This window comes from Myotis myotis, unplaced genomic scaffold (assembly GCF_014108235.1).
Source record: "Myotis myotis isolate mMyoMyo1 unplaced genomic scaffold, mMyoMyo1.p scaffold_m19_p_14, whole genome shotgun sequence".
NCBI classification, from domain to species: domain Eukaryota; kingdom Metazoa; phylum Chordata; class Mammalia; order Chiroptera; family Vespertilionidae; genus Myotis; species Myotis myotis.
In genome coordinates this window covers 42,831,348-42,859,098 of record NW_023416318.1, presented here as the reverse complement: position 1 = coordinate 42,859,098, position 27,751 = coordinate 42,831,348, and the positions used below count along the sequence as shown (strand labels likewise).

The window sequence follows — 27,751 nt, the reverse complement described above, 5'->3', positions numbered from 1 at the left end:
CGGCGGCGCCGCGCCTCGCCCAGCCCGGCCGCAGGGCGGCGTGGTACCCTGCGTGCCCGGGGCGCCCGCTGCACCCCGCGGCGCCGCAGAGGGCGCCGACGACCACGCGCGGGCGCGCCCTCCCTGCGAGCGGCTCTCCGCGCCCGGCGCTCGGCCTGGCGTTGGCGCCGCACTGCACCGCCTGTCTCGCTCTTCAGAACTGTGATTATTCTCTAAAACCCGGCGCCGAGGCCCGCGCGGCCGCTCTCGGGGCCGCCCCCCGCCCCTCCCCAAGGCCGGGGAGGGGGGCGGGGGGGGGGCTTGCGGCGCGTTCAGGAGCCCGAGAGGGAATCCCTGTCCCTACACGTCACCCGAAAGCAAGGGAACCCGCACTCGCGTCCTCTAACGCAAATGACCATCTTTGGCAACCTGCGCCAATGGAACAGACCAAGGGCGCGGGGCCGGGGAGGGGTGTCCGGGGGCGGCCGAGAGCCCCTCGGCTCCCCCAAACCGCGGGGGCCAGCCGCTCCCACCCCCGCCACCACCTTCCTTCCTAGCACTGGGTGTGCTGCTGGCGTCAGCGCAGCCAGGAGAACAAGCAGGGAGGGGAGCGCTGCGCCCGCCCCCTCTCGCGCCTCTTCCTCCTCCTCCTCCTGGGCCTCCTTCCCCCGCCTCCCTGCGCGCTCCTCCCAGCAAGGTTGACGTGAGTGAATCCACATGGTACAGGGGCTGGAGAATAAAGAGTGTGGAGTTGAACTCGTGCCATTGTAGTGACTCATCTCGGGCAGAGCACAGGGGCTCCGAGCGAACCAGCGAGCGAGCGAGCGGTGCTCAGCGGGGACAGAGGGAGAGAGAGACGCGGACGGGCGAAGCGGGCCTGTCCAGGAGCGGGCGCCCGGGAAGGGGTGCAGGTCCAGTCGCCCGAGCCGCGGCACCGGCACCGGGAGCGGGGCCGCGTCCCTCTCAGCTTGAACCCCACGGGCTACGGGACGGTCGCGGGCTGCCTTCTCTTAATCAAGTGTCCGAGCCGCTCCGAAACTCCGGCGGCGCGTTGGCCACAGGAAGTTTATTTTCAGTGGCTTTTCTAAAAGGAGGAAATAGAAGTTTCTCCGAGCGGGCAGCCTTTCTTTTCGCCTTCTTTTGCCCTGCCCGAAATCGGGGGTCCGCAGACCCGGCTGGCGTGACTCGCCGGGCTCCCCTTCTTTTCTGATTTCCAGTTTTTGATAGAACCGGCGGTCCCGGCTGGGCTCCGACTGCGCGCGGGGGCGGGAGGGCGCGCGCAGGGGAGGGACCGAGGGACGCGCCGACTTGTTAGAGGGAGGGACCGGGTCCCGCGGCGCTGGTCGAGCAGGAAAGAAGTGCAGCGCTCGGCGCGCGGGGGCCACTGTTCCCGGGTGTCGCCGCCTCCCGGTTCGCGCGGCCGCCGTGGGGGAGAAGCCGGGGAGCGGAGACTGCAGACCAGGCGCAGCCCGCAGGGAGCGAGCGCGCAGCAGCCGGTGCGCGGCCGCGGCCAGGGCGGGGAGAGAAAAACACCCTGTTTCCTCTCGGGCCCCCACCGCGGATCATGTACCAGGATTATCCCGGGAACTTTGACACCTCGTCCCGGGGCAGCAGCGGCTCTCCTGCGCACGCCGAGTCCTACTCCAGCGGCGGCGGCAGCCAGCAGGTAGGTGCGGGGCCCGGGTGCACCTGGCGGCGCGGGCGGACCCCATGCCCTCAGCCGCCGCCACTGCCTCTTTTGCTTCCTTTTCCCTGTCTGGGCATGGCGAGAAATGTTCTATGGGCCACCGCTGTAAGTTCTGGGTTTTCGTCCTGTCCTGCCCATCCCCATCACTTTTCTCTGTTTAAAACTGGAGCGAGGAGTGGGTTGAAAGCCGGCAAACCATTTCCTTCACATTACATCTTACCCGGACTAGCTCCGTGAGCACCAAGCCGGTCACCTCGTTACCTCCTCTCCCAGGAATCCTGCGCCCCCTTTCCCTCTTTCTCCTTGGTAGACAAAAAACAAAACAAAACAAAAAACACCTTTGTACGCTCCCCTGTTCCTACGGGAACGCCGCCCCCTCTCTACTCCGCCAGCCTTAGTTAATTTCTCAAAGACGTTGGGCTCCTTCAAGTAATCCGGAGTGAGGGTGAGGCTGGCTGTTCTGGGAATCAGGTGCGAAGGTCTGGAAGGAGGTGGTCAGCCTGGATGGGCTCGGGGTGGCCCCTGTGTGCCCCGCGCCCATCCATAGGGTCACAGCAGGAGCCTGCACTGCTGTCAGAAGGGGTGCCTTGAAGGTCCGGAGGTACCTGGGACAAGGACGCCTACAGAGAGAAGTGGGGGAAAAGGCTCCTGGGTGGTTCTGGAAGCAGAAAAACAACTTGTTTCTAAAGCAGCCGGACTGGTTTGCACTGGAGGGATTCTGCGTGTGATCTGTGTGCCTATAAATACCAGAAAGGTGCTGGTGGGGTGGTGGTGCTGGTGAGGTGCCTGCAGCAGCCCCCCCCCCCCCACCCCCAGACTTGTGAGGGAACTGGCTTAAACGGCCACTACAACCTGAAGCCCACTGGTCAGGATGTAGCCAAGTTGACGGCAGCAAGAGTTGCTCTGGTAAGGCGGTGGCCTTGGCTTCTAGAAGCCCAGCCCGGAGGACCCTGCTGGAGTATAAAATGGAAACAGGGTCCTCTTTGGGATCTGAATCACCTTGTTCCAAAGTGATCCCCCTACCTGGTGAGTCCCCACAATGGCATTTCTGTGTCTTCCTTTACCTCCCCTGGTGCCCCCCTAAGTCCCCACTGTAGAGAGCCTGGTCTGTGGGTGGAGGGTGCAGTCAGCGCACCCTTCATGATGAGCACCAAGGGGATGAGTTTAAAATCTTATCGCAAAAGTGTTTGATGTTGTTTGCTTTCCAGCCCCACTAGTAGTTTGTGTTGAATCCAAACATCATTAGGCGGGGGGTTGGAGTCAGTTATGCCCACTCCCTCCCTCTCTGATCCAACAAATCCCCGAACGTCCCTCTCCTCCCCGAATCAGGAAGGGATCTTTGATTTCTTGTCTGTCCTTTGGCTGCTGCTGCTGTGGCAGTCGTCATTGAAATACGACAATCTTGCCGCCTGGCTTTGCTCAGACCCTGGGGCCTGGATGGGAAGTCAGACCGGACACCAGTGCCCCGATTGAATAATCTGTGTCACTAGGGCTTTGAGCCCAGGATGTGAGCAGAGGCAATTCCCTGTTTTGGAAGAAAATCAGACAGGAAACCGGTGCTAGGAAGAAGGAAGAGAACTCAGTCCAGCAGAGTGTAATGGGGCCTCATTACCGAAGCAAAAGGCAGCTGTTGGCTAATTCCTAGCATGCTGTAACACATGAGGATTTTGCAATTAGTAATAACTAGTGCATGGGGTTCTTGAATATACGCCTGCCCTTGGCCCAGCAGCTTGAGTGAGGTGCCTTTCAAAGCAGAGGGATTGGCAAGGTAATGACACTTTTCAGACAAGTTTCTCAGCCTGTCCACTCCTGGCTGGGTGAGGGGGGTGGGGATTTTTCCATCATTTCTCCACCTTTGGGTTCTATGGTCCTAAGGACTGACTTTGAAAGGCTTTTGTTACTTAACAAGTCGGTGCTAGGACCCCACCCAATCTCAAGGTAACTATATTACACACCAGATAAAACCTATAATCACTTTATTTCTCTCAGCTTCCTTTACGGGGAGACTGCCGGCAGTTAGAGACGGGCCGTCCTCCTCTGTGGCGTCTCAATGGACCAATCCCTGTAAACCACTGTTCTCTCGTTTTCCCTTGGGCAAGTGAACATTATTTTTTCCTGATCTCTTTGTTTGTGGGGTCTAATATTCCTGATGTTTGTTGCTGTTTACTCAACCCAGAACTTTCCTCTCCTCTCCAGCTTCCTAAAGCTTGATCTTAACACGGTCATGAGTCCCAGTGACTGGGGAGGGGGGGGGGGGGTGGGATGCAGGGTGGTGGGGGAGTGGGGAGATAACTTTTTGTTGAAACCTCTGTTCTTGTACATGGCAGGAACTCGAAGCATGAGAAATATTTCCTGTCCCAGTTATAGTTTTAATCTCCGAGGTTGGTCATTGGTGATTTTGTTCTGTCGGTGATCATTGCACACATCTCCCCCTCCTGGCTTTTTCTTTGTGTTGTTGTTGTGTTCGTTCTCTCTCTCTCTCTCTCTCTCTCTCTCTCTCTCTCTCTCTCTCTCTCTCCTGACTTTCCTAGGAAAACACCTCCCAGATAAATGCCCTGCCTGGCTGCTCCACTATTACGGTTTCAGGGCCTGAGTATTACGCAATCCCGCCGGTTACACAAACACAGGTCATTTCATAACTTGTTTTCATCAGCTGGGTCCCCTTTTAATGAAAAAAATAAAACCAAAACAAAAACAGACCTAGACCTTTTCCAAGGCTGCCATTTGTCTGCCCCTTAGATAACTTGTGAAAATAAATCAAGGGGGACAGTTCTTTTTCGGAATCAAGGAATCCCAGACTACCTCTCGTCTGCAGCAACCACCCTTTCCCAGGAGACAGACACACACACAAAATTTCCCGGAGTGAACTGTTGCCAACTGTACCAGGCTGGGACATTCCTCACATCAAAGAACTTTTACCAGAAATGACTGTGATTCCCAAGTCAGCCCTAATCGTGCCTCTCTAGTGCCCCCTACGGGACATGCTTAGAAGAACCATCTGGGGAATGTATTTTTCCAGCTCCAGAGAGTTAACTTCGTGAGTTTTTGAAATTCTTAGGATTTTTTTTTCTTTTTAGTTCAGGACAAATAAATGGCATACACTTAACAGCAGTAAACTGGGAACTGCTTGACTTTGAGATGCGGTTTTTTTTTAAAAAATTTTCTTTTGTTCTAAATAAAACCTTGTTGAAAAGAAGTGCTTTTTTTCCTTTCCCCATGTCTGTCTCTTCATTAGGGAGTCAGCACAATGGCTGCACATTCCACAGGCTTGTTTCCTTGATGTGTTGTGTTAGGAGATGGCATTGTTTGGGTGGGGGATGGTCTTCAGAATTGCGGGGAAGGAGGGAGGTATATATTAAGGGTCTGCTGCCTTGTTTTTTGTGGTTTTTTTTTGGCCTTGATCTTACAGACGTCATAGATTAGGATCAAACAAAATGTTACCCCAGGAATTTGTCTGTTCCGCTGATTCTTGATGGTGGAAGTCAGCGTCACTTTTTCATCCAAGTGAGTGGGGTGAAGCAGCAGTCATGTATTATCTGAGTGGCGGTTAAATTTTTCTTTCCAGCCCCCTGCGTGCATTTCCATTCCTTTATCTCTGCCTGCCTTCTTTTTCTAGGTGAGTGTAAAGTTAGGAGCCTCCTTGTGTTTCCTCTTTTCTATCTTAAGACCAGCACACCAGAGCTTATCCATCCAAATCACTGTTGTCCCTTCGTAATTGCTCCTGGAGGAGACGACACACATATGCGAATGTGGGGGCTTAGTCAGACTCAGAAAGGTCTTATCACACCCCTCTTTTGGAATTGCCTTCAGCAAGTTCCTTCCTGCTAACAAATCTCTGTCCTTTGAGGTGAGTTTGATATTTGGAAATGATCAAGAGATTTGACATCTAAGGAATCACATCTGACGTGTAAGGTCTGGGTAGTCCGGTTGGGTCCCCAGCGGAGTGTGACCCCGAGTCCTGTTGGTCTCAGGTCTGGAGGTTGCCTGGGTGAGCAGTTGCCAGGACAGGGCACCCCAAAGCAGGCACCTTGGCCATCTATCCCTCAAGGGGTATTTTTCCTCTCTGTTAAACAGGAATAAAAATACTGGCTTTGAGAATTCAGGAAACGAACTCTCTGCCTACTTGTTGAAAGAAAGAAAAAGGCGGCATCATTACTTTGTGGATTTGTATTATTCATGTTGTATATGGTATCTTTTGGTGGCCACATCATTTCAAAATGGTGACAGCTGCCCTGATTGAGGCAAATATATCTCTTCCAGCCCCCACCTAGTAACTCTATCCCTCTTCAACCCACTGGGCCGGAGAGGGAAGCTATTGGGGTTCTCTTGCCCAGCACTGGCTCATCCTGTCACGTGGCAGTGACTTGGCCGTGCTCACGCCGCTGTGGTTGTAGGGGAGGTGGCATGGCCTTCCCATTGAGAAGATGTGTCTGAGGGTTGGTGGCGGTACAAACGGGGCCCACGGAATAGTGGAGGAAATTCCCTGTGTTTTGGAGTGGGGTTTCTGGCCGAAGTGGCCCTGGGAGGAAAGAAATGGGAGCCCGAGGGAGTAAGTCTGCATCAGCCACTTCCTCCTGTTCGTGCTTTGGCCTTTCTCCCCTGATTTTCTCCATCCTGGCAGGCAGGCAGGCAGGCAGGCAGGCAGAGAAGGGCAGCGTGCTTCTCTAACCCGGGAACAGGAGGCCGTGGAGAGGAGGCAGGCTACCCGCCGTCGTGCTTGTATGCCGTAGAGTTTGGGGAAACCACGAGTTATTAGCAGCCATTTCCACTGTGGCCTACGTGGCTGCTCAGGTGGGAGTGAAAAGTCAGGGTAACGTTCCGTGGTGACCTGTGAAGATGGGCTGACTCCCATAGAGAAGGCTCTGGAGGGCTCCCCGAGTTCAATAAAAATACAGAACATCTGAATCAAACTGGGCCTCACCGGGGGGATTCTGGGTTATGAGAGAACGTTCGCACTTACCCTCTCTTCTTTCCCTGAGCCAGACTCCCAGGATGTGGGACTTTTCCTTTTCCTGTGCTGGGAATCTAAAAGAAAGGGGGGGGGGGGGGGGCGGCGGGTATTCTTAAGAGCCATACCTACCTGGCTGTGGAGACAGGTCACAGGCGTTCATGGGGTCATGGCTTCAGCGCTTGGTGGCTCAGTCTGAATCAGTTTGATGGAGAAATGTCCGGGCAAGGGGGTGGGCCAAGAATGCCAGCCCCAACTGCCATCTCGGCGCCATTTCTGCCCCGCTCAGCAGTGGCTGGGATGAGCCCCGGCCCATCCGTGTCTGCAGGGAACAGGAGCCCACACCCTCGTTCCAAGACCTTCTGTAGAAGGCCGTGGCTGTACCCTCATTTCTGCATCCAAGGCTGTTGTGTAAAGTTCAGGAAGGTCCTTTTCCAAAAGCAGCCACTGCTGGGCTGCGGACACCTCTCTGATCTGATGACGCTGAGGCGGCCATAGGCACCCTGTGTTCGGGGCTGTCTCTCGGGCAGTGGGAGAAGGACACGCGTACTTGGCAGCCCATGGCACCCTCACGTCCAGGTGCTGCAGAGTAACGGAGGTCCTGATGCCCAGGGACCCGCCGCAAGGCTGGTGAGGGCTCGGGCTGCAGCTCGGGGTCTGGAGATGCAGGCTGCGGGGTCAGAGCCCGTCCCTGCGACCGGCTGGGTTAGAGGGAGCCCTCGGGCCTGATGTTTTGCTTTCTCCTTTCCTCTCTTTGTCCTTTTCCCCCAAACCTGAGCACAGGAGATGAAAATGTCCCTCCAGAACAGGGGGCACCAAACTATGGCCCCAGTATTTTTATAAGGAAGGTTTAATGGAACCCAGGCCCGCCTGTTTGTTTACATATTGTCTGTGGCTGCCTTTCCGCTGCAATGGCAGACTTGAGTAGTTGCGACAGAGACGGTGCGGCCCACAAAGCCTGAAGTATTTACTACCCGGCCGTTTACAGCGAACGTTAGCCAAACGCTCCTCTCAGAGGTCAGCGGGGGCCAGTCTGTCCTTTTATGGGCATTCTTGCCCACCCAGCCATCGACAGGAGGCACAATTAACTACAGCACTTGGAGGGTTTGCCAGGTTGGAGTGCCACACAGACATCTAGCATCTTTGAACCTGTCCTTAGACGTGGAGCTTCTGGGGGAGCTGGGGGACCCCAGAGGAGCCAAGTGAGGTCCCAGGTCACCTCCTCTAGCCCCCCATCCCCAGCACACACCTGGTGCTGCAGCAGGAATCCAACTACCCTAATGCCCGCAACTGGGAACCTCATCTTAGTTTCTGTTCAGTGTAACCCGGTCTTAGAGAACCACGTTTTAACCCCAGCGATTTATCTTGGGCCTGTTGGCATAGAGGAATGCCAGGCCCGGACCACAAACTCCTCGCCTCACCTCTCCTCTGAATAACACCTTCAGAGGTGAGACAAGACATCTGCCAGATCTCTCTTAAACTTGTGTGTGTCTCGCAGAGGCTCCTCTGGGAGACAAAGCCTTCTTTATCAGCCCCAGTCCCCTCTGGGGATGGGACGGTGTTTACAGCCAGGGTGTTATCCAGATGGCTTTAGCTCCCTCTCAAACAAGGTGTACCTGCATTTAGAGGCAGTCATTACCTCTGTCTTGCTTTTATTGCTGTCTTGTTTTGTCTAGACCAAGCCATCGCTGCAAGGAATCTGGCTGGGGGCCGGGAGCACATTCCCTGCCATGGAGCCAGCAGACAGCAGGGACTGCAGGGCCCTGCGAGGGGCCGAATCCTCCACCTTCTCCTAAGGGATCGTAGTGTCCAAGCTTTGCTTCCGATTTTCTGCTCCCCCTGGACTGGAATGGGGGCTCTTTGGGTGCTTGGAATGAGGAGTGAATTTCTTGGGTGCTTTCTGGAAAGGAAAGCGGACAGTTCCCCACCTCACCCCATAGATGGAGGTCAAGGTCACATTAAACCCTGGATGCCTCAGGGGTCCTTCAGACCCACCGCCCTGACTTGGGAGAGAAATGGAGTGAAATGTTGGGTGCTCCCCAGGAGTGGGGCGCTGGCAGTTCTCCCCGGAGCCACCCGTGCAGAGCGCCCGATGACGACGATGATGATAACGTGATGGTGGTGGTGACAGCAGTGACGATGCCGCCTCCCATCTGTTTGCGGCATTTCTCAACTCTGGCTGCACATTAGAATCTCCCCAGGTGGTTTTTAAAAATACCTTATCAGAACCCCACCCCAAACCAGTTATTTTCGAACGCTAATGGCGAGGCTGGCTCCAGCCTTGGTGTTTTGAAAAAGCTCCTCAGACTGTTCTAATGTGCAGCCGGGGCTGAGAACCATGCGCATGCTTTCATAGCCTGTGATTACAAGTAGCTACTAATTTAACCCTCGGCACAGGGCAGGGAGTGTGGTGTTAGCATTCCCACTTTGGCAGGGAAACTGAGTCCTCAGATTTGCCAAGGCCTCAAATCCAGGCCTCACGACGACTCCAAGTGCAGTGCTGACTCCCTGCCGGCGGCACCCCTCCCCTCGCAGCCTGAGAAACAGCCGTCTGGGCCCAGTGCTCTGCACGCTCTCAGTGCTCTGCCTCCTCAAAGCCTCGCCCTGGTTGTCTGTTTTCTTCCTAAAGATCGTTTCCCCATGGAATCCTTCCTTGTTCACTGCACCCTTCCCTCCCTCACACCATACACACACGCACACGCACACGCACATGCACACACATATACACCTTCTTTGCAGTCAGCTCCTGATAAAAAGCCAAGCCCAGTTGTCTGCCTTCTGAGGCAACACAGAATCCCTTGCACTGGGCAGCTCTCCTCACGGAATCCCAGAATCCATTGCACGGGAAGCACCACACAATCCCTGAATTTATTGCAGTGGGTGGCGTGCTTCATGGAATCCCAGAATCCCTTGTGCTGGGTCCCTCTCTTCATTGAATGCTTTTGGCCTGGGGCCGTCTGGGAGGTGAGGCAGTGCATGCTGCCACCCGGACTAGGGTCAGGCCGTTGGAGGGGGAACAAGCCAGGAATGGTTCTCAGCTCCCTCAGGTCCAGTGAGGTGCTCTAAGCTCCCCTTCCTTTACACAACAGGAACCCAGGTGTAGCACCAGCGGCAGAGACAGTGGTGGGGGCAGTGGCCATTGCTGCTGATACCGCTGGTCCTGGTTGGTGTGATTGGGCCCGAGTGCGGGGAGGTGCTGTCGTGCCCATGCCAAAGATGGCATAATGACAGCGGGATTTCATTGGAGGTCTCAGAGCTGCGGGGCCTCCTGGGTGAGAGGCGAGGTCTGCGGGGACCTTGGCAGAGATGGCCTGATGCTCTGTCTGAGGGCAGTGGGGGGGGTCCAGCACCTGGGCTGTATTTTGTGTGAGAACTCTGGCCTCCTTGTCAGGTGACCTGGCTTCATTAGCAGCGTGGCCTGGGAGGAGGCAATCTCTTTAGCCTCCCTTTCTGCCTCTGAAATGGCGATCGTGGTAGTGCTTCCCTGGGGGGGAGAATGGGCGAGTAATCGAGGTACGACACCACCATGCCTGCCACTGAGTGCGTGCTCCGTACGTGCTGCTACTGCTGTCGTCCTCTGACCCACCAGAGTCGGGGAGAAAGGATTTGCAGGCTCTTTTTGTAGAAACAGGAAACTTCTGAGGATGAGGGTTCTGTGCGGGGAGCTCTTCCCCGAAAGCTGTGTGTTTGGGGGAGGGGGGTGTCCCTTCCTTTCTCCCTCCTTCTCTCACTTTCTAGTAGCTGCTCCGAGGAAAGGTCAAACCCAGCTTCCGGGGGGCATGGCCCAGTTTAGCTTTTGTTCTCTGTCGTCACCGTAACTTTAAGGAGAACGCCTCCCCCAGCGTGTTCAGAGGGCGCTGCAGCGTGGCCTGGGCGTGAATTACGAGAGAGAGAAAAGTCTGAGCTGGCAGCTCCAGTGTCCCACAGATGCATGGCTGAACACAGGTGATAGATACGTAGACAGGAGAGACACAGCATGTCTGTCCCATGTCCCAAGCAAGAGGGGGGAAGGGCAAGGTGGAGGTCAGGGGCAGGGGGGCGGGGGGGGGGCTGGCAGCTCATGTTACCACTTTCAGTCTCATGGGCGGGAGGACACCTTTTCATGGCCCTGACCTCACCCTGATGATGGGGTCACAGCTCCATTCCGATCCTGCTTGGAAAGTGACGAAAGCAGGCACAATAGGCTTCCTGACCCTGCGAATAATTGGCAGGTGACCCGGGGCCTCAGGAGGCTCAGGTGGGAGGCCAGCCCTCCTGCAGATGTGCACATAGCTGGCCCGGAGGGACCCAGAGAGGGCCTGCTGAGTGTGAGCGGCTAGGACCACATCTGTGCTAGAAGTCACTTGGGATATGACGACATTCTCACTGAGGGATGGAGTCCCCGGGACTTCGTTCAGGGAGCCGGTCTGACACGAGGCCCTAGGAATAGTTAGGATTCCCCTGATTCTTGGATGTGCGGGATTTGTCCAGGGAAGCCCACCCGTGTCCTTGGTCCCCCAAGCATTGACCCTGCTTTCAGCTGGCTTTCGCCTCTTGTCTCTGCGTGTCCTGTTCTGCTCAGCACTTCTCGGCTCAAGCCTGTTTTTCTCATTTCAGAAATTCCGGGTCGATATGCCTGGCTCCGGCAGCGCCTTCATCCCCACCATCAACGCCATCACGACCAGCCAGGACCTGCAGTGGATGGTGCAGCCCACAGTGATCACCTCCATGTCCAACCCGTACCCCCGCTCGCACCCGTACAGCCCCCTGCCGGGCCTGGCCTCTGTCCCTGGGCACATGGCCCTCCCGAGACCTGGCGTGATCAAGACCATCGGCACCACCGTGGGCCGCAGGAGGAGAGATGAGCAGGTACAGCTCGGATCTGCACAGAATGGCCATGTCGGTGGCTTTCGGGGCCTCGCGACACGGTGTTTTTGCAGCCTGGTGGGGAGCAGGGTCAGTGTTCTGGGGTCACTGGGAAGAGAGAAAACGAGGGGCCAGGAGCACGTGATTTCCATCCTTGGAGGCAGGGGTGGAGGCCTGAGGTCAGGTCTGGTTCTGTCGCCTCCCATGTCCCTTAGAAGCCCTGTCTCAGCTTCCTCAGCTGCAGAATAGGGATCAGGGTACCTGCCAGCCAAGACTTGTTGCCTCTTGAAGGCAGTCAGGCGTGGGAAACACCTTGTAAGCGGTGAGGTGTCAGCAAATGGGAAGGACTGTTAGGACCTGCCCACAGCAGTGTCCTGCTTGGTCCGTGGCAGCGTGGCCACAGGACAAGCAGCCAGCGAGCCCTGGCCAGCTTTCTGGGATTAGCCCTTCACCGTCTCCCAGTATCTGGTGCAGACAAGCGGCCCAGCAGACCCAAAGGGTCGCACTCTAGGCCGGTTCCGCCCACAGTACTTTACTTCCTCCCACTAAGGTGTCCTTGGCCTCCAGTGAAGCAGGGTGAGCGCCTGGGATGAGTGTTCCAGGGGGCTGGACGGGGGTCCTGGGGGCTGCCCAGCTGCTTCAGCTGACCCGGGGTGAGGGTGGGAGGTCAGGCGTCAGCCTTGTTTTCCTCAAGGGGCTCAGCTGGGAAGAATCGGCTGGCTGGGAGGGACCAGAAAACGGTGGGGCCTCTGCCCTCGAGGCAGCATCCACCCAAAGGCCCCTGGGTGCATCAACACGGAGCCCGGCAGCCCAGGCCCCCTGATTCCAGAAAGAGCCCGCAGAATCATGCGTAATTCCAGGAAGGAGGGTATGAGCTGTCCAAGTGCCCCATCTGTGCCCCTTCACAGATGACTCGACCAAAGCTCAGACATCCCTGCCTGGGGCCACTCGGCAATGCGAGAGGAGCCTGGACTAGAACCAGTGCCCGGGACTCCCTGTGCAGTGATCTGCAGGGCCATGCCTCCAGGAGTCCAGGGAAGGGCACATGCTGTAGCAGGGTAATCCCTTTTTCAAATCAGGTGTTGACCTGGAGAACCCCTCTGACGACAGCATGGGCCCTCCACTCAACAGTGTTCCGGTACGAGGACCTTTAAACACGGTCCTCTGGGTAATCGTGACCCAGGGCCGGCCGGCCCCAGGATACCTGGAATTACAAGGGTCGCTCTCCAAGGAGCCGGAAGCTTCTGCAGGGGCCCTGTATCCACTGCGTGCTGGCTTGTTCTGTTCGCAGCAGGACCCATGCAGGGTGGCATGGGAGGGGTGCGTGAGAGACGCTGTAAGCGATACAGCTCACAGTTGCTATTGGGCTTCTGCTAGGGTAGATGGGGGGGGGGGGGGCAAGTGGCCAGGATTCCCCTCACCATTGCTTCCATAACTGCAGTAGTGGATATTGCAGTAGCAGTGATCCTCGTGTCTTTTATAAGCCTGCTTCCTTCAGGGAGCCCACGGTGCCACGCTCTGCAGTCCCTGGGGAGCTGGATTCTCCCTGTGTGCGACTCCTGAGAGACAGCCAGGCTTGTGTGAGGGACTCTTTGGGGCTAGGAGAACAACAAAGCGAGATGCACTGAACACTCTTCGTCCTTTTCTGGGTTGAGCTCACACCAGATTTAGAGGCTTATATCTGGAAGGGATTTTGGAGACCAGGATTTAAAAAATGTTGCCTCTGCACCCATTTTACAGATGGGGAAACTGAGGCCCAGGAAGGAAAAGGGCCTTGGCCAGGGTCACACAGAAAGTTAGTGCAGAGCCAGGACTGGAATCCACCTCCCTTGACCTCCAGCCCTGTGGTTTTCCCACTGCACCATCTAGGCGTGCCCTAAGACAATCTGTCTGGAAAATTTCCTTCCTTTTTTGAGAGGGAGGGAGAGAGCCAGGAGCATTTTATTTCATGTCATTGTCAATTAGGAGTTCAGACAATCATCCGGCAGCTTGGAGGAAGCCAGGGCGAAAAGCCGGGGCGGTAGCATCCTCCACCTTGGCTCTCTGGTTCCTAGCCCTAGGGTCTTTTCCCTGAAGCTTGCTTCTGCCTTCCTGACCTCCCCCAGGGGAGGGGCCTGCTACAGGAGCCAGCCTGGTGCCTCCCTGCCCTCCTCCAGCCTGCCCATGGCTCCCTCTGAGCCCAGGGGCGGTGACTGAGGAGACAGGGAGGGGAGGGTGTGTGTGGCTTGTGGGTGGGTACATGGTAGTGCTGACACACTCAAGCGGTAACCATGTTGATGTCACCACCCCGGAACACTTCCTATGCCCACAGCTCCCACAAGTTGCCCGCCCCAGACCGTACCAGATAGGAAAGAGACTTCTAGGCCAATGGGGAGGCCGAAAGTTGTCCTGAAGCAGCCAAGGGGAAGGGAGGCCCAAGTGGACCATCCCCGCCGTCCATCCGTGTGGGGGAGGGGCTAGCAGAGCCTCACGGGGAGCCTGAGCCCAGGACTGCAGCAGGGCCACCAGGCTCTCTTGGTAACTGTGGGCTCAGGTTGAGACACGTTGAGGAGCAGCAAGTATTCAGGCACAGTGGCCTCATGACCTCAGCCAGGCGGCTGGCCCCGCATGGAGCAGGGTGTCCGGTCCACTTGGACTCTTCTGGGACTCAGAAAAAGCACGAGAGAGGAGACCTTGGGATCGCATCTCCTTCCTAGCGCTTTCTAGTTAGAGGATTCACACGCTGCATCTCATCTGATCATCACAGACAATTTGTGGGAGGCAGGGCAGGTCCTGCTGATCCCATTTTACAGATGGGAAGCCTGAGGCTCAGAAGGTTCGGTGATTCGTCCCAGGCCACACAGAAAGGTCATTGCTGGGTTCTGCTCCCCGCCAGCCTGATACCTCTCAGAAGAGAGGATGGGGAGCCCGTGGCTCTCTGGGGCTGAGGCCAGGACTGGAGGGACCTGGAGGTGGGACTTGGCTGTGGGATCAGGTTTTGGAAGGGGCCTGACGACTCCTAGGGATGCTACCTGCCGGACTGCTCGGTGCATCGCACCTGGCGGCCGCTGTTGGGGCTGAGGGACACAGAGAGGGAGGAGCTGGAGAGAGAGGAGCTGGCCTGGGTCTTCACCCCACAGGTGGGAGCGGCAGAGGAGGTGAAGGAGTGTGGTCTGACATCCTGGGAGTGAAGGGGTCCCAGGGCAGACACAGATGGGTGGGCGCTCGGCCCAGTGGAGCCCCGGGAGGCAGGGACTGACTGCTGGGAGGCCCTGGTGGTCTCCCCGGCGCCCCAGGCGTCCACCTCCCTCTGGGCCCTGTAAGGGGCCTGCTGGGGGAAGGATTTGAAAGCTGAGCAGGTGTGATGAGCTTGTCTGTGCCTGAGCAGTAGCTGGCACATTTTCATGCCAGTGTTTGGAGAATTTGGATACAGGGCTCGGGCAGCGTGGGGCCATGGGGTCACCTCAGTGTCGTCAGGGATGGGTGTGTCCTCTGAGGCTGTGCCCTGCTTTGCTGTTCCGGACAGCACAGCACAGCAACCGAGCTGAGGCTCAGGGAGCGTCCCAGGGACTCCGCGTGGGCCCAGCCAGGGGCCTGCCCGCCCCCCCCCCCCCAGGGTGGCCTGGAGCATCCCTCAGCGGGCAGCGTCTCTCCTCCCCTCCAAGAGTGGCTTTGGCTTTCTTGCCCAAGTGCCCCTAGAGTGTGAGACCCAGGTCTTAGCCGCTCAGAGTCTTCTAAGCCCCCAGGACTGCGCTTGGCACTTGGGTGTGCCGTCCGTGTCGGATAACCGCACGGGATGGTCTTGCCTTTGGAACTGCCCTCTGCCTTGGCCCGCAGCCATGTCCTGTGTCACCTCCGTCTGCGGGGCGTTGGGCCAGAGCCCTGGATGGGCTGTGTCAGCACTGCCGAGCGGAGCAGAGGTCTTGCCCTGTGGCATGAGTCACGGCCCCTCACCAGCCTCGTTGCAAGAAGCCGGGCTGAGCTCTGCGGGGAGCTTTGCTCACTCGGTCCTCGGATTAATCCCGAACCCCTCAAACCCTGCCTGGCGCATAGAAGGTGCTTGTTTGCTGAATGAGCGGATGTGGTGGGCAGCGGGAGTTGAGGTGCCTGAGGACTTCTCCTCCTTTGGCCCATCCTGTCCTGCCTCAAGGTGTGGGCCAGGCCACCACTGGGTCTCGGGTGGAACTGAGTGTCGCTGGCAGAGGAAGTCGGGAGTGGGGTGGCATCCTTGACCCTCCCTCTGGCAACAGACCATCCCCCCACCCCCACCTGCAGGGTGGTTCTTACTCGGGGCCCAGCCACTTAGCCAAATGGGGATAATGAGGCTTGCAGAGCAGGCAGGGATGGGAGGGTAATTAGCCCGGGTTTGGGAGAAGCTGCAGTCGCGGGTGGGGCCCGGCCTGGCTGGCACGAGGGGACTCCCTGGGGGAGGCAGCCCAGCTCCCTCTCGCTGGCCTTGGCACAGCCTCGGGCTGACATGACAGATGCTGCTGCCGTCACGCCTGGGCCACGTCCCTGACCCGTGGCTGCGCTGTCCTCCTTGTGCACGTGGGCGTCACCTGTGGGGTGGGCTCAGCCCTCGGTGTCCTCTGAGCCTGGCCGAGCTCCTCTTGCCTTCCTCCCCTCCCTCCCCGGTCCCAGAGGGGCTTCCCGCCCTACTTAAAATGCAGCTAAAAAACCCAAAAAGCTGGGGCACCATCCCCGAACCTAACCAGGACCCTCCGCCTTGGCCCCTAGCTGTCCCCTGAAGAGGAGGAGAAGCGTCGAATCCGGAGGGAAAGGAACAAGCTCGCCGCCGCCAAGTGCCGGAACCGCCGTCGGGAGCTGACGGAGAAGCTGCAGGCGGTGAGGAATCTGCGGGGGAGGCGGGGGTGCCTCCGGGTGGGCTGCGGGGTCCCCAGGCTCCTGGCCTGCCGCCTCCTCCTGCCCACTAGTGGCCTGCAGATGGGTTCGTGGCGATGCACGTTCCTTCCTTGGTGCATGTCGGGTAGCACTGGCCTGGTTGAAGGGAGAGGGAAGGAGGGAGCTGGCCTTTGGCACCAGCCTGGGCCCGAGAGAGAAGAGCTGGACCGCTCAGTGGGCCTGGTGCCCTTTCTCACTCGGTGTCTGAGTGTCCCCTGCCCTCAGACCTGCTGGGCTCCCGGGTGACGGATGGCAGACTGTGTGGGCATTGCCAGGCCCCGGGAGCCAAGGCAGGCCTAGACCTGCCCTCTCCAGGGCTGCCTCCCAAGTTCCCAGCCACCCTCATGCCCACTGCCAGCAGGAGTGGCCCAGCTCGCAGAGGTGACTGGATTGGGGCTGGGGGCACCTGCTGTCTGGTCTTGTGGCGACGGTCACGTGTCGGCAGAGTGGTGCTGTCTTGGGGCTTTCTCACACCTTCGTGGGCAGGAGGTTCTCCACCTCTGCTATGAGCCTGTGGCCTGGAACCTCATTCTGCCCTCGTTGTCGCTCTCCCCTGCCGCCTCGTTGCCCACACCTGGGGGCCCACGGCTCTGCCCCAAAGCTTGACCTGACCAATGTCACACAACTCACTCAGAGCCTGCTCTGCAGGGGGGGGCGTCCGCCCCGTGAAGGAAACCCACAGCTAGGACAGGCTCTCCTGTGTAGAGTGTTTCTAAGTGAGGAGATGAGGGAGACCCTGCCATGGTCCTTACAGAGACCAGCCAGGATGGGGCTTTGGAAATCACCGGTTACCTTGCGCATCCCATCCCCTTATGTAATCCTCCCCGGTATCACTCGCCTGCTTCAGCTCCTCTCGTCCACCCTGGGGCCCTCGCTCTTGGGTGTTGCATGTGCCCTGCGTGGATGCTGTGATGCCTGTACTAATGCCCCCTGGAGGTGTTCCTGAAAGTCGGGAGGGTGAGGGGGGTTTTCTGTTGCCACGTGAGGCGGGCCTATGAGTGGTCAGCACTCCTTGGGGAGACCTCCCCTCCCCAGAGAGCCCTCTTCGCTGCCAACCATTCAAGGAGCCAGGCCCTCTGGCTCTACCCTGGGCGCTCCTTACCACCAGCCCAGAAGCCTCACACCCCGCTCCCCGCCTCCCCACCCCCAGCCCAGCCACCCAGGCCCCTGAGCCACATCCTCCACAGGAAACCTCTCAGAGCTCATGACGTTCGTCAGACCCTTGAGACAGACGGAAACTTTTTTCACTCCGGAATATGCTCTACTCCACTCGGTGACGCTCTGGCCCGTTCGCCTCGTGCTTGAACGGGAACCCGTGCGAGGGGAAAAGTGGGAGGAGGCTGGTGACACACACCTTCTCGGCTGCCATGACTACCCCTCGTGTGCATGTGTGTGTGTGTGCGTGTGCTGCTGCTTTGGCTTTGTGTGGAAGGAGGAGCTGAGGTCCCTGCCGTCCTCAGGTGCCCGCCTGGCTGCCAGGCTCCTCATCCGCTAAGCAGGGGCCTGACCTGAATACCCGGCAGGGTTCTCTGAGTCCTGAAACACAGGCTTCTGAAATCAGAGTGGAAAGGGGAGGAGGGCCTGTGACGACCCGACCACAAGCCAGGCCGTGTCCTAGGCTCCAGTGCACAGACTGTCTCCACTGTCATCCTGCTTGGAGTTTAGTGCATCCCCCCCCAACCCCCTTCCTACCCCCCCCCCCCCCCTGCAGCAGGCTGTGGGCTCTGGAGGCAGATACATTGGGGTCAAGTCTGGGCTACCTACCTGTTGGCTCTGTGACTTCGGGCAAATTACTACACCTCTCTGAACCCAGCTCCTTACCTGCAGAATGAGTCAATGATAATACCTGCTTCAAAAACCTGCTAGAGGATGAGATGAGAAAAGGCCTATGAAATGCTTCCCTTGGTGCCTGGCACCACGTAAGCGCTCAGTCGTGGCCGCGCCAGGTGTCGTTTCACCTTTCCTCCAGGGCCAGCCGTGGGCAAACTACAGCCCGCGGGCCGGATCCGGCCCATTTGAAATGAATAAAACTAAAAAAAAAAAAAAAAGACCGTACCCTTTTATGTAATGATGTTTACTTTGAATTTATATTAGTTCACACAAACACTCCATCCATGCTTTTGTTCCGGCCCTCCGGTCCAGTTTAAGAACCCATTGTGGCCCTCGAGTCAAAAAGTTTGCCCACCCCTGCTCCAGGCCCTCTGCCTCCTCCTCGATCTGGTGCTTTGGGAATAGAGGGATCCTTGAGCCTCCAGTGACTCGGCAGCAGTGGGGTCTGCGGCCGGTGGGCGCCGGCTGCTCCCACAGTCGGTCCTCTGAGGACGTGACTGGGTTCGCTTTGGCGCCTGGATCTGAACTGCCTGCTCCAAGCAGGTCCCTGGCAGGTCGCGGTCCCTCATGTGACTCTCTTTCTCCCGCAGGAGACGGAGGAGCTGGAGGAGGAGAAGTCGGGCCTGCAGAAAGAGATCGCCGAGCTGCAGAAGGAGAAGGAGAAGCTGGAGTTCATGCTGGTGGCCCACGGGCCCGTGTGCAAGATCAGCCCCGAGGAGCGCCGGTCGCCCCCGGCCTCTGGGCTGCAGCCCCTGCGCGGAGGGGGCGCCGTGGTGGTGAAGCAGGAGCCGCTGGAAGAGGACAGCCCCTCGTCCTCCTCCGCGGGGCTGGACAAGGGCCAGCGCTCTGTCATCAAGCCCATCAGCATCGCCGGGGGCTTCTATGGGGAGGAGCCCCTGCACACCCCGATCGTGGTGACCTCCACGCCTGCCATCACTCCGGGCACCTCGAACCTCGTCTTCACCTACCCCAGCGTCCTGGAGCAGGAGTCGCCCGCCTCGCCCTCCGAGTCCTGCTCCAAGGCTCACCGCAGGAGCAGTAGCAGCGGGGACCAGTCCTCAGACTCCTTGAACTCCCCCACCCTGCTGGCCCTGTAACCCGCGGCCGGGGGTCCTCATCGCTGCCTCCTCCCCTGGGACCAGCACCTTCCAGCGCTCCGGGGCTGCGAGGGCACGAGGGGGCCCTGCCAGCGAGCTTCCTGGCTCTGGGACCGAGGCGGCGCGGGCATGAGGCGCTGGAGGACCGGCCTGGGTGAGATCTCTGAGAAGTCACGAAACCTCCTCCCTCGTCCCATCTTGCAAAGCGAATCCTGTTTCTTGAAACGCCTTGGAGAACTTGGTGGGCTCGGGCAGCTCCCTGGCTTCTGAAGCGCCCGAAGCTGGTGTGGACCATTCCTGTCCCTTGGTTACGAAACGTCTCTGGAGTGATGGTGCCCTGCCCTGCCCCACCGAGCATGCCCGTGGCCTGTTGGTTTCACCTTCCCCCTATTTGCCCCTTCGACCCCCCAGTGTCAGTTTCACTTCCTCTTGGTTTTTATCAAATTTGCCATGACATTTCATCTGGGTGGTCTGACTATTAAAACTTCGTGTCTGGAGATGGGGCAGCAGGTGGCTCTTCTGCTGGGGCGGACTTGTCCAGAGGGGACAATGTGCAATACGGAACCTTCCTCCCCGACACTCCCCGTCACCGCCATCTCCAGCGGTCCCGGCAGCGCTCCGTGGGCTCTGGAGCAGATGCACCGGCACGGGAGGCTCAGAGCACCTTCCTCCCCACCATCGGGGACGGCTCTCGCGGAGCGGCTTGGCCAGAAGACAGGGTGTGAGGGAGACAGCCAGGGCACAGGTTGTGTTTGCCAAACGCCTAATTAACAGGCCAGGAATAGTGCCAACAAGCCACACGGTGTTCTCGCGGCTTCCTTCACCTGCTGTCTTGAGCAGGACGTCTCCTGTAATTACTGCCTCGCCTCTCTGCCCCTGGACCCTTCTCTGCAGACCAGGGAGGTGTCCCTCCCTCGGAACCACACGTCAGTCCTTGTCCCAGCGGCTCTGCCCTCCCCACCCTGGCTCCTAGGGTGACGCCACCCACAGAGATTTAATGAGCTTGGGCCTGGACCCTCCCCGGGTGGCTGCAGGTGGCCCCTCCCCAAGCTTCAAAGGCACCTTCGCTGTGGATGGAAGGCAGGGGAGGGAGGAGGCGGCCAGCGGAGTGGGGTTTGCCTCACACCTGCCCTGGTACCTGGCTTGCCCTGTCCTGGCTGCTCATCTCTCTGAAGTGCCCATGGCCATTGGATGGGTCAAGTGCTTTCTCTTTAGACTCCCCATCCCCTCACCCCAGTGTGCTCTTTGGGTCCGACAGCTTGTGCACCGTTCCCAGGGGCTGCTGAGATGCGAGATGAGATGAGATGCTCTCACTGCCAGATGCAGCTGCCCCCTTCCCACAGGGGGAGGGGAGGGAAGCTCCTCTGGCCCTGAAGAGCAAAGCTCAGCGTGGCCCCTGCCTGCCGCCCTCCCAGCCTCTTTCTCAGAGCCTCCTTGGCCTCTGCTGGGCTGGCGCTCTGAGGGAGCCCCCACTGTCCTGACCCAGCTCTAGAGATTATTGTATGGTCATGTAAACTATTTCCTGTTATTTAAATCAAACCCTGTGAGGGGTCAAAGGAGAGAGCAGTGGCACTTAGAGCTCACCTGTTCCTTCACACACCTGGGCCTCTGTGCTGGTCAGTGTCATGTCTGTCGTCTACTAGACACAAGAGTGGGATGGTGTGTGCTTAGAATGCACAGCCCGCGGGGACTGGAAGCCGTGTGTGGAAGGAGATGTCAAGAGAAAAGGATGTTGTCTGAACATCCTTTACAGATGCCGTTTCCCACAATCCCTGGCTGCGATGCTGCCCTCGGCTTCCAGAGGCTCAGGGAGGGGTGTGCCTAATTAGAAGGGGCAGGAGGGTTTCCGGCTTCAGGTTAATCAATGAAGCAGTCGGCCGGGGGGAGCAGGAGTCAGCAAAGAAACAGGTGCCCAGCTCAGGGGAGCTTCATCATCTCAACTGGTGTTTGTGGCCAAGTGGGAGTCTCTCTCTCTCTCTCTCTCTCTCTCTCTCTCTCTCTCTCTCTCTCTCTCTCTCTCTCCTGCTTTCTGGTGTTTCATTTCTCAAAGCCCCTTCATGCCCTCGTTTGCACAGCACTAACCCCAAGGCAGGCCACAGTCTGTGACACGGGCCAAGCTGGACATTCCTGAGATGGAATTCGGCTTCCCTGCAGATTTCAAGCTGCGTTGGCTTTGGGACCAGCAGCAGGCAAAGCCCCAGCCCCTCCCGGGCCCTCGCTGTGTTCTAGGAGGCGGCTGGGAGGTTTGGGGAAGGCAGCTGCGGCACCTGTCGGGAGCCCATCCTCAGGTGCTTCCTCCGGCTTGTCCTCCGAGTTCATGCACACGCACCCCTGTGCTCCAGAACCACCAGACGGCAGGCCCGCTGCTTCCTCCTCAGGCTCCAGCTACAACAGCTGCAGTGGGGGCTTTGCACTGGGGCCGGGAACCGCTGTGCTGCCCCTGTGTCCCCAGCAGGGAGGCAGCTGGCAGGACTCCAGCTGGGCTGCTGGCAGCCCTGGGACAGCTCAGGGCAGGCCTCTGACAAGTGAGTGTGAAACACAGCCTTGGCCACCTGGCTGGCCTCGCTGGGAGCAGTCCTCCTGGCCGGTGGAGGGGACAGCTGCTGACACAGGAAGGAGAGGAGGTCCCAGGCGAGGCTTAGGAAATCGCTGGAGCCCGCTCTAAGCAGAGAACTCACTGGGGAGGTTTTCAGAAAGACACCATTGTTCTGCCTGTGTGAACGGCCAGGTGTGTCCACTGGCCAGTCATCCAGGGTCTCAAAGCCAAGAGCCATCCGAGGCGACTGCTGCCCTTCCTCGGGCTCTGGGGAAAGGAGTTTCCTCTCTGCTCCCACTTGGCTCCACGTGTCAGGTGGGCTCGACTCCACGCGCATGGGCACTTTTCTGCCCTGTCCTTGATGGACCAGCCGCGCTCCTTGCAACCTCCCCGTTTAACTTTCAGGTTGATTTCCTCCCTGACCAGACATCTGTGAGGTCCCTTTAAGAAGGAAAAGAATAAGCACCTACTATGTGTTAGGCACTTTTAAGTATATCCTCTCTCAGATGAGACTAAGGAACGGGGCGCCTTCGGAAAGGCCCCCAAGAAATGGATAAACAAAAAGTTGGAGAGGAGAAGGTCTTTCTTCAAAAAAGCCAAGGCAAGATTGTCTTCAGTCTGAGGTTTATTCTCGAAGACCCATCCCCTACAATATGCTTCCACCTCTAAATCTCTTCTTCTCTCTGCCTTGTGATGTGCTCCTTTGTACTCCTCAGATGGTTGGAGGGGTCACCTGAGTCCTTATAGAATTTGTGGACCAATAGGGTATGTATAACTTGCTTTTAAAAAATGTAAGTAAAGGGGTCTTGCTACTTTCTGCTTGTTGAGTCTTTTTGGCATTCATCTTCAAAGCCAGCATCTCACTATTTATTAACAGGTTGGTGTGTGTGTGTGTGTGTGTGTGTGTGTGCACACATGTGTATATGAGTGTGTGTGTGTGTGTGTGTGTGTGTGCATTTCCAGGGGTGCCCGTGTCCTCCTGCAGCTTTTGAAAAGGAAACCCAGTCACCCCACCACTCATTTGACATCTCCTCAGGCTTCTAGTGCTTTGGCCGGACATCAACAAAGGGTTTTAAATTTTCCAGTGCTGACATGTTCAGGAGGGGCGGGGTCAAATTTTGAGGAGGGTGTGGGGAGGGGAGGGGGAGAAGAAAAGGACGATTATTTTATTATTTATTTTAAATGTTTACATCTTCGTGCTGTACCAAGCCTGAATAGAAACAGAGAGCATTAAAGTACTCCTTTCCTCTCTCCCTCTCTTTCTTCCTTATTTTTTAAATTAGGCTAATGATGCTTTTTTGTTCCTGAAATGATTTGTGACGTGCGCTGTATAAACTGTATAAAAAGGTTCTGTTTTTTTTAAAGATGGATTGTCACTCCTCTGGGGACAGTGGTCCCCGAGAAGTCTACATCGTGAGAGAACACAACAAAACGTCCTGCCCTGTCCCCTAAAGACTGTTTCCTCTGTATGATTAAAGGTTTATTCCAGCTATTTTAGTTTGTGGTTACTTGCTGTCGAGGGAGAAAACATCCACCTTTGTACAAAGAGTGGGTAGCGGGGCGTCTTTCCTGCGATGGGAGATGTACATATGTATTTGGGTGTACAGTGGGAAGCGGGGAGCTTTGTGCGTCCGTATTTGAGATGTCGATGACGTGGCGTAAAGTCTGCCGTCAGGTCCCGGAGGCGAACAGCCTGTGCGAGATTCCTGTAGCCCCGTGGGAACTCAGCACCGTCCGGAGCGTCTTTTTTCTCTGTTGGTGAAACGGTCCCATAGGAACGGATCCAATCAGGCAGGACGGTGAGCGCCACAACCTCTGTATAGTTTTGAACCTTGAGGATTATCTCTGCTCCGAAGCATCCCTGGCGGTGTCTTTGTTCTCATTTCGTTACTTTACTGTCATACAAGCCTACAGTATTTGCACTAAAGAAAGCTTGTTAGGAAAAGCTTGCTGCTATGGAAGAAAGAACATATTGAGACTTTTTTTTCCCCTTTGCATTTTTTTTTTTTTTTTTTGGTTAGCTTTTCCACTTCCGATTGAGTAGCATTTTGTAGAATAAAATGAATTGAGATCAAAGAGCCTCTTCTGGTCGGTTTATTCCACCTTTTCTTCTCGCCTCTCCTGTCACTTCTCTTTTCCTTCCGGTCTTCTCTGCCTTTGGCTTTGTGGCTCCAGTTGGTGTCTCCGGGGGTGAGGGAAGCAGGGATGGTCTGCCCGGAACCTCTTTCTGCAGCACCGGGAGGTGGGCTGCTGGGCGGGGCTCGCAGCTCCGGGCCTCCTTCCTCAGGCTGCTCTCTCTGGACCCTCCCAGTCCTGTTTCCGGCTTCTTGGGGCCTGATTCTCAGCTCGCTGCCAACTACCATGGAGGTGTGAGCCAATAACAGTTCAAGGTGCTGTCCCTTCCTGGGGGTGTTTTGTTTGAACAGGTTGTGTCTGGAAACCCAAGAATCTTCAAAGAAGCAATTGAAGGGATCACTTGGATGGTCCAGGGGGTCAAATGGGATCCCACACAGGACAGGGCCCTGCGGACAACCAGGTCTCCCTTTTCAGTAGACGCGCAGTGTTGGGTGTGGCCACACAGAAGCATCAGCCAGGCCCACCCCCACCCCCACCCCGTGTCCTGTCGACCGGGAGACCTGGGCAGATGGGGACTGCTGCTCTGTGCCCTTCCTTGGGGCATGAATGGCGGGGAGACACACTTGTCCTTAGTTAATGCTCGCAGTGTCGGCAGCTGCTGAGAATTAGCCCAAATCTGCCGGGACAAGCTGGGCCTGCAGGCCTCATCCTCTGGGGGACCCGAGAGCACCAACCGTGAGTCGGGGCGGGCCCTGACTGCTAGGCTGCCCCCACTACTCTCTGGCTGTTGGGGTTGGGGGAAAGCCATGGAACCTCCCTGAGCCTTAGTGTGTGCGTCTGTAAGGGGGGAGGATAAGGATGGTATTAATGAGCTCCCTCGTCAGAAGGTTCACAGCGTCTCCTCTTTTCCCTTTTGAGAGGATCTGGGGTGCGAGGGGGTGGGGTACTCGCTAGTGACCTCTTGCCCCTGAGCAGACGACACAGCGCCTGGGGCGTCTCCGTGGACCTTTGCTTTGCTGAGCAGCCCACGTGTCTCCCCGTGGTGTGCGCGTCCGGGAGGCAGGTGCTTCCGAGAGCCTTGGGGAGTGTGCTGTCGGCAGAAGCCAGCGTACGTGAGCCTGTGCTCGCCTTCACGGCCAGGCGCTTCCGCGACATTTTATCTTCCAGTAACACTTCCAAGTCAGCTCTGCCTGTAAAACTTCCGCCTCTTCACCCCACGGCCACGGGAGAGGTGGGGTCACCGGGCACTTACATGGAGGCATTAGTAGGCCTGCTCTGTGCAAAGCATCCGGACAGCTTTCTGTCTTGTCTTAAGAAAACCAAGAAGGGGCCACCTCCGCCGGGGCCCCAAACCTAGCAGGGTCCAACAGGGGCCTTTTGCAGTCACTTCTCAGTTTGGGCTATCTTGGTCCCAACCTACTCAGGGACCTGGGTTGATTGCAAACTCTATTGATTACATTCCCAACAACGTTGGGCTTTTAGGGATGAGCAGAGGCCACTCCCTCGGGAACGGTGTCTGGGTGAGGGGCCCAGGGACTCTCCCTTTCTGCTGGGCCTGGGCTGCCCGGAGTGAGCACAATTCGTGGCCAGGCCGTCCTTGCCCACGGGACTGCCCCCACGTAAGGGAAAGGGGAATTTCTCCAGGAGCCGCTGCTTTCCAAGACGTCCAGCCCCGTCTGTCTCTCGGGCAACTGAATGAGATGATGTCTGTGAAGACCTGGGTGAGGTGCTAAAAAAAATAGGGAGGAAGCTGAAGTGGTTAAACCCCACAGCCCTCGGTTATAAAGTGGACAGATGCAACTTGATTATAGGACAGCCGCTGCGCTCTGGCTGCAGGGCAACGTTTGAAATGGTAGGGTGTGAGTTCCCTTTGGGCCTCTGTGTTTAAAGGATGGATGGGCTCCTTGGACGTGGGCGGCCCAGCCCCCGCTGGCCCCGGAGAGGAGGAGGGCTGAGGGCCTCCGCTCCAGGTCGGCCACGCACCCCATCTGGACGCTGCTCGTCCTCCTGCCCTGGCTCTCGTGACAGAGGCGGCTCCTCCCCTGACAAGGCAACAAAAGGACCGTCTGGGGAGCCGGGAGCTGCTGGGACAAGTCCACTCGCCTTCCTGCCGTGCAGCCGTGCAGCCGGCCTCGGCCTCTGCAGGACGTGCCTGGCGTGGGGAGGAACTCTGCCCACGGCTCTGCCCCGGGGGCGGGTCCTCCTGCTTCCTCTCCACTGGGCCCTGGTGGACAGACGCCCCAGGGAAACCATGGGGCTCTCCCCACCATCTGCGAGTTGTCTCTGGAAAGTTCCACTTGTTTGATGGAAAAATAATAAAACCCTGCCTCAGGCTCCACCTCGGGAACTAGAAAGTCCTCCGTCGAACTAAACCCCTTCCCAAGTGCCGTGCAGCCAAGGGAGAAACAAGCCCAGCGCGCTCGGCCCGTTTCCATGGGGCTCAGCTGAGTGTCTCTGAGGCCGAGGAGAACATGCCCCTGCTTATGCGGGGGCGGGGGGGGGGGCATTCCTGCCCGAGGGCGAAGTTTAGGGGGCCATGGGGCCTTCGATCAGGGCTCTTTTGGCACCTAGCTTTGCCTTATCCCATAGGGCCTTTCGAAAGGGTTCCGTGTTATTCAGGTGATACGTAACTTTTTTTATTGAGAAGTTCACATAAAAAGCAACCATTTTAAAGTGGAAAACGTAGTGACATTGAGTGCTATATTCACCATGTCGTACAACCACCACCTCGATCTAGTTCCCACACATTTTCCTCAGCCCAAAGGGAAACGCAGACCCGCTAGGCCAGGGGTGGGCAAACTTTTTGACTCGAGGGCCACAATGGGTTCTTAAACTGGACCGGAGGGCCGGAACAAAAGCATGGATGGAGTGTTTGTGTGAACTAATATAAATTCAAAGTAAACATCATTACATAAAAGGGTACGGTCTTTTTTTTTTTTTTTTTAGTTTTATTCATTTCAAACGGGCGGATCCGGCCCCAAGGGCCGTAGTTTGCCCACGGCTGTGCTAGGCAGTCCCTCCCGTTCCCTCCTCCCCTCCCCACGTCCCTGGCAACCGCCACTCCTCTCTGTCCCTGTGCACGCATACTTAGGCAGTTTCTGAGAATCCCAGTGACTCTACTTGCTGAACTAAATACAATCATGAAACATTAGCAGGAAAAAATAAACTAATGAATAGCAATATAGTTTGCTCCTTGTTTCAGTGCTTCACGGATTTCCTAGGCCTTCACATTTGTGGTCTTGTTCAGAAGCCCAAGAGACAAGCGTTGCTGAACGTGTTGGCAATTATCAGCTCCGGGAGAAATTCCTTTTCCCTTACGCACTGGTGTGTCTGGTCCACTGGCAAATATAGCCGCTACCTTGATCCGCTGCATAAGGCCTGCATTTGTTTCTCAAAGAAAGATGGAACAATCCTGAAAAGACAGACTTTGTTCCCTGATGAAAACAGACACTCTTTTCACGTAAACATAGGAGAACCGAATTAAATTCGCTTAAAAAATGAATATGTAGGCAGAGACCATCACCATCATATCCTCCGGGTCTGAGGCGGAAAACATCTCATTCATTCAAAAACTTGTTTGTGTCCCCACTAACTACGTGCACCATGGAAGGCCCACAGGAGACAGTCGTATAGGACACTGTCCGTGTGTGTTAGTTGTTTCGGTGTCTCTGCCTCTCCATCAGATGTTTTCATTTGAAATGTCCACAGAGTACCCACCACAAGCTCCCTCGAGGAGGTCACCTCTGGTCGGAGTGGAAGGACGGGGAAGACAGACATTTAGGGTGGAAGGCGCTGTGTGGTTTGGCCTGTGGCGGGTGGGGGTTTCAGAGCAGATTCCCCTGGAAGGGCCCTGGGCTGGAAGAGGCGTGGAT

General features: G+C 57.2%; 1 protein-coding gene across 3 annotated transcripts; it reads left to right on the top strand.

Annotated features, from left to right (window-relative positions):
* The first annotated feature begins 727 nt into the window (after positions 1-727).
* On the top strand, positions 728-23,295 carry FOSL2 (FOS like 2, AP-1 transcription factor subunit). 3 transcript variants are annotated; one of them, XR_004971899.1, is made up of 6 exons: positions 728-1,645; positions 3,656-3,760; positions 11,211-11,462; positions 16,176-16,283; positions 18,761-22,568; positions 23,169-23,295. XR_004971899.1 is itself a non-coding variant. In XM_036335006.1 (5 exons), the coding sequence occupies exons 1-5, from the start codon at positions 1,544-1,546 to the stop codon at positions 19,265-19,267; spliced, it is 1,074 nt and encodes a 357-aa protein (XP_036190899.1). In that variant the 5' UTR covers positions 728-1,543; the 3' UTR covers positions 19,268-23,295. The 3 variants fall into 3 exon arrangements, 2 of the variants coding, with proteins under 2 accessions (XP_036190899.1, XP_036190900.1); XM_036335006.1 differs by having other exon boundaries at positions 18,761-23,295; XM_036335007.1 differs by lacking the exon at positions 3,656-3,760 and having other exon boundaries at positions 733-1,645; positions 18,761-23,295.
* Positions 23,296-27,751: the final 4,456 nt, after the last annotated feature.

Bases quoted from the DNA above. Each gene is read 5' to 3' on its own strand.
- FOSL2 (XM_036335006.1), top strand. From the start codon at position 1,544: ATGTACCAGGATTATCCCGGGAACTTTGACACCTCGTCCCGGGGCAGC. The intron at 3,761-11,210 runs GCAAGTGAACAT...TTCTCATTTCAG, and splicing joins GTTCTCTCGTTTTCCCTTGG to AAATTCCGGGTCGATATGCC. The intron at 16,284-18,760 runs GTGAGGAATCTG...TTTCTCCCGCAG, and splicing joins TGACGGAGAAGCTGCAGGCG to GAGACGGAGGAGCTGGAGGA.